This window comes from Thermobia domestica, chromosome 10, assembly GCF_964235325.1.
Source record: "Thermobia domestica chromosome 10, izTheDome1.hap1.1, whole genome shotgun sequence".
Lineage (NCBI taxonomy): Eukaryota > Metazoa > Arthropoda > Insecta > Zygentoma > Lepismatidae > Thermobia > Thermobia domestica.
In genome coordinates, this window is record NC_137463.1 from 23,473,265 (window position 1) to 23,479,264 (window position 6,000).

Consider the following 6,000-nt stretch of genomic DNA (forward strand, 5'->3'; position numbering starts at 1 on the left):
AGGAAGTAATTTAAAATTTATGCCAAAAATATACTTTCAAAGGGAGGAAATAATTTAAAATTTACGCCAAAAATAAACTTTCAAAGGGAGGAAGTAATTTAAATTTATGCCAAATATAAAATAACTCATGATCCCTTTAAGTTAGGAAGCTGAAAATCCATACATAAACTCAATATTAAAAATAATTGGATACATGTTACAGCGTTTTCAAAAACTCCACTTCTGAAAGGGGGAGGGGAGCCATTTCTGTAATTTCTTCCTCGCGTCACCATGGGAAAATAGGAGAACCATTTGAAATGAATTTTGGAACACAGCACTTCAGTCGTGCTGGATTATTATTTTACTTTCATTGAAATACGCACCCTAAGGAAGAGGAGGGGGAGGGGAGAAGGCAGTTCAAATATACCTTTCGTATATTTTCCATAAATCTTGTTATTCTTCGAGTGCGAAGACTGGGTATTTTAGCTAGTACTAAATAAACACTAGACATTATAACTAGGTGGTTTCAAGGGACACGTAACTAATGTGGCACCAATTAGTAGCACATGTCACGTGAGAAACGTGAAACACAGTAGCAACTCATCAAAAGCTATGACCTGAACATGCAAGAAAAGTATTCTATGAGTTTTAACAAGAATAAGATAATTTCAAGAGATCAAAATGGCGGAGTGGATTTGTTAAATTTACTTTCTTTTCAGATGCAAGTGCATTACATTAATACACTATTAAATTTCATTTCAGACTGCACAGGTTTTACTTTACGACCAGTTGCTGGTTTACTCTCATCTCGTGATTTTCTGGCTGGATTAGCGTTTCGAGTTTTTCATTCGACGCAGTACATTCGCCACCCAAGCTGCCCTCTGTACACACCTGAACCAGACGCATGCCATGAGTTGTTGGGACATGTTCCTCTCTTTGCAGACCCTGCATTTGCTCAATTTTCACAAGAAATCGGCCTTGCTTCTTTAGGGGCACCAGATGATTACATTGAGAAACTTGCAACGGTAAGTTAATTTATTTCTTTCAGTTTTGTTCTTGTTAGACACTAAACAGTGTTCATATATTTATTCTCAATTTCTTCGATTATTGTATACTATAATGAGAGTTTTCTCCTTTCTTTAAGTAACTTTTTACAAATTGTACGTAAGAAATCATTTTTGAAATGTGATTAACTCCTTGATGCTATAATCAACAAAGGACTGTGGTAGGTTAAATGATGCAACTTGACAATGATTCATGGTTAGCACATTGGCTTTACATCACTTTTGTTTCTGGTTGTTTACACAGCTATATATTAGGAGTTTTTATACATTACCAGCTTTAACAATTTCAACGGGCCTATCCGTTGCCATAAGCACCGCGCTAAATCGTGTCTAGAGATTCCAAATTAAAATGTGAGATATTGCAAGCAAGTAACTTACGTGGGGTGCCCTAAGTAATTCGAAGAAGATGCATATACTTTATCATTATTATTGATTTTATCCAAACAAGTTGACTTTTGACAATGTTCTATCCATATTTACATCACGTGCTATACATCGTTTTTTAGCTCTTCATTATGCCTTTGTAACTAGCTTTCAATCAGCTCCTTAATATAGTTTTGACATATGTGGACGACTTTATTTTTTTTTTTTATTATTGATTTTCCATTGACGTTAATGTTAATGTTTCGTGCTTTTTTTTTCACTATGTTCCATGCATTTTAGAACAATTTGATTTACAAATATAGAATCTACATAGTCTCTTCTACATTTGAGCTGAATTTCAGCAATCTCCTCCAAAGTCTGTTCACATCATTGCAGCCGGAGAGAGACTTTGTATAATTCGGACCCAGAACTTAGTGCTCCGCGGAAGAAAGAAAAAAATAGCACCTATTTGACTAAATTACTGTATTTGTCTCTATTTCAAAGTTAACCATAACGAATACAACACAAGTTACGATATATATTAATAAAATAAAAACGACTGGAATTTCTATTCAGATAATATATTTTTTCAGGCTCCTAAAGATGCTCTTTTTCCATAAGAATTTAATTTCTTTCCTTATTAAGACTATACAAGGCTTAGAGAACTTGTCAGTTTGCACCTCGATCAGAACTGTACCAAAAGCTTTGCTAAGAATAAGATCGTAGCTATATTTACAATTAAGATCATAACGCCTTTCTTTTCCTAAAGCGACCTAATATGCATCGTAATCTGATTTACGAAAACTGCACTAATACTGAATTTTTAAAAATAAGACACATCTATTTTATCACGTGTTTTCTTTAAACCGAAGGTATAACAGCAGAAAAATCATCTTCTTTCTCACCTCAACCAAAGGTTGTTAGTCAGCATGAAAATTTTAAAACTTTCCTCTCTCTTAGGAGAGCTCTTTTATACTTTGATAAGGTCTCTTCTTCATAACTCCATTTAAATATTCTATTCTTGGTCTTCCTCTTCCTGGTTTTCCTTCTGTCTTTTCCTCTGTCAACACAGTGATCCAGAGTGCCGAGGTGGCTAAACATGCTGTTTCTTGTTTTCCTATTATCTTCATGATCTGTCGTCCTTCATTAGCTTCCTTTAGTACGTCTTTATTCCTTTTCCTTTCGGCCCATGCTATTCGCAGCAGTTTTTCCTCAATGTCCACGTCTCTTATCCGTGAAGTCTTAATAAATCGTTTTCGAACGTCCAACGACACATTTCTTGATGTTACCAGTTCTATTTTCTTATTGAATGCTTGTTTAGCTTGCACTATTCTTGAACTTACGTCTTTTTCACTTCTTCCATCCGAGGATATTAGACTTCCTAAATAGGGGAACGTCGTAACGTCTTCAATGAATACAAATTTAATTTACTTGAATGAAGTCAATGCTCGTAGATAATGAAGAAAGATTTGTGCAAAATATTGACGATGGTGAAACATGGGGGCATTTACAAGTAATGAACAAAATCCACTCTTATTATTTTTGGTGACCATGGCTTATTGTAGACACTGTACTAATATATAAAAGCAAAGATGACATTTCAGGTTCTTATTAGATGTTTTGTTAAAAGTCATTGATTACTTATGTCATGCTGCTTTTTTTTTCTTTTAGTGCTACTGGTTCACCGTAGAATTTGGATTGTGCCTACAAGACGGCCAACTGAAAGCTTTCGGTGCTGGTCTTCTATCATCATTCGGAGAGCTTCAGTACAGCCTGAGTGGAAAACCAGAATTAAGGCCATTTGAACCTTCAAGAACATGTCTCCAGAAGTATCCTATTACAGAATATCAACCAATTTACTACGTTGCTCAAAGTTTTGAGGATGCCAAGGAGAAAATGATGTAAGTAGTCTTGGTTTAGTTTTCTTATTAGTACAAATGTGTTCTGGCTAGGGTAAGTTTTATCTGAATTAAAAATTTAATTCGATGAACAGAATTATGCTATACTGTCTGAATAAGAAAAAGGAACTTTACAGAAGAAAAAGGATAACAATACATGGTATTTATTCACAACTTCTTTTTAAAAAATGGCAAAATATGGTATTTTGTCAAACTGTCGGTTTTTACAAATTGTATTTATAAATCTCATAAAAGAAGTGAAGTTCAAAATAAAATGAATTTATATCTTTCGATAAGGGATCATTTTTGTGTAAGAAGCATCAAACTGTGGGCAAACTACAAGAGCCTTATTCTGTCTTCTGCCTTTTACCGAAAATTGAATATATGCTTGAACTATGCTTGAATATATGCTTGCAGTTATTCTTATAACTGATTTCCTTCATTCAAGAGATATCCGATTAGAAATACTATATGTTTCTTGTTTATTGAAGTTCATCATCCCTTTACAGCACCGAGACTATACGGGACATGGACCTATACTTTAACGTGGAATCTAAACCAGCATAATGTGTTCAATGCTTTCCCACCGGAAATCGAACCCGGAAACACAGTTCTAGCCACTAGACCAGTGTAGAGGACTAGAAATATTATTAGTTTGAATGTCATGCAATATAAATATTTATTATGGTTTTGTTTCTATTACGAGAGTATTATTTAAGTTCGAAAGAGTTAAAATTTACAGTCCATTTGATACAAATTGTCCTTTCTGACAGTTGCTTTCCTCTGTTTTTTCCTTTGTGCACGTAGTCATAACAAACAGGCAAGAAGAATTGTTTCTATGGCAACAGCACATTCAGCCAATTATAGTGGCTCATTTCTCTCGCTTTGTAATGGTAAACATTCCACCCTTTCCGCACGTTGTCAATTTGAATATAAAGAAATGCACATTGTTTTAGTCGGATATCAACTTGAGTAGTGGACCTACTGGTTAATGAGAGTATTCTTTTTAGTTGTCTTTTGACATTTAATTTTATAAAACTGAGACTTTCTTGCAGTGAATAGTTTCATATTTCAATACCCGACGCAAAAGCTGGCAACATAGCATTGAACACCACGTGCGCGCAGCGAGCTGTCAGAAAGGACCAGTAGTATCAATTGTAGTATAATATACTATGTATGTGTGTATGTATGTAGAATAATGTATTTAAATAGTATGTGTCTATATTGTAATTTTTATTTTGATACAGGAAATATGCTCAAACCATTCCTCGGCCATTTGGTGTTCGCTACAACCCATATACTCAGAGCATCGAGATTCTGGATTCCAAGCCACAGATTGAGAACCTCGTAACTAACATTAATCAGGAAATGCAAATTCTCATAGATTCATTACGAAAGCTTTAAGACTTCTTATCTTCAGAACAATAAAGAATGATTAAAAAAAAAAAAAAAAAAAAGTAAAAACGCTATTTTTGAAAGCTTCAGCAGGAAAACTTCCATAGAATCATCCGTTCTTATGACAGAAAAATATACTACTAATGCACTACACCATCAACATCGCATATATTATTAAAAACAAATACATTAGTAATAATAATGTAAACAAAAATGATAAATTATTTCCACAAGGTTCATGTAAGAATGATGTGTATTTTACATGTCTTTAGGCTTTACATACATATGTAACTCATTACTTCTGTAGAGACGAGATTTTGGGCTGAAATAGCCTTAAATATCATTTGAACAGTGTTGTTGAACAATCCAATTTTAATGAGATATATTTTCATATCTAAATACATACGTACTAAGTAAAATCTTCGTTTATTTGTGAGATATTTTTGAACAAAAAGACTGTTAGATTGAGAGAGATTATGTAGAAGACTGGAAATCTGTTAGGTTAGATACAGATAGTTTAGTTACATTGATTACTTACAGATAAATTTATTACTCTTCTCAAATTGTAAAGGTATAAAATTATCCTTGAAATGGTACTTTACCGGAAATATAGAAGTATGAATTAAAAAGAGTTCAAATTAAAAATCTACCCAACCTACTTACGTCAAGGGCATTATTAAAGTAGTATAGTTCCTAAGTGCGTAACAGTGCAGTGCATTTTTAATGTGTTCAGTTATGTAATATGAATGTTATTGTCTAAATGATGTATTCAAAGCATCGTAAAGTCAGACAAGATTATAGAATATGTGCGTAGTTTTCGTGTTTACTTTTGAGAATGAAAAAAATTAGTTCTGTTCTCACACTTTTTTTTAAAAAAAATCACTATATATATTCATTTTCTCATTTACATAGTTGTTACGTGCGATATGTTGTATATAAAGTTATTGTTATTCTACTTTTGTAAAGATCATTGCAATAAAACTGAAAATAAAATAAAAAATAGTTTCAAAACAGAACATTTCTGTTTTTTCTTTTTTTTTTTCTAGCCTATGAACAACTATTGTACGCTAAAAGGCTTTTATTTGATTTGACTAATATTGTTTTGCATTCTTATACAACAGTAATCACCAAACCATTGATCGCGAGCAACTATACTAATGCCACATTGACTTGATCCCTAGTCTTCCGTTGCAAGCGCTGTTATCGGCTGAAGGAATTCCATTTGCTTTCTCTCGCTTAGCAACAGCTAAACCCTTATTGGCTGAACGCGTGGGTGTGTGAGCTTTAGTTCGCATTTTTGC

At 33.4% G+C, this 6,000-nt stretch overlaps 1 protein-coding gene across 2 annotated transcripts in view; it reads left to right on the top strand.

The window, feature by feature from the left end:
* The window catches only part of Hn (phenylalanine hydroxylase), a 45,558-nt gene extending 39,843 nt beyond the window's left edge, over positions 1–5,715 (top strand). For both annotated transcript variants that reach the window (XM_081727884.1, XM_081727885.1), the window contains exons 6-8: positions 742–1,004; positions 3,078–3,307; positions 4,552–5,715. In XM_081727884.1, the coding sequence (XP_081584010.1) occupies positions 742–1,004; positions 3,078–3,307; positions 4,552–4,708 (650 nt within the window). In that variant the 3' untranslated portion in view covers positions 4,709–5,715. The remainder of the gene's footprint in view (positions 1–741; positions 1,005–3,077; positions 3,308–4,551) is intronic.
* Positions 5,716–6,000: the final 285 nt, after the last annotated feature.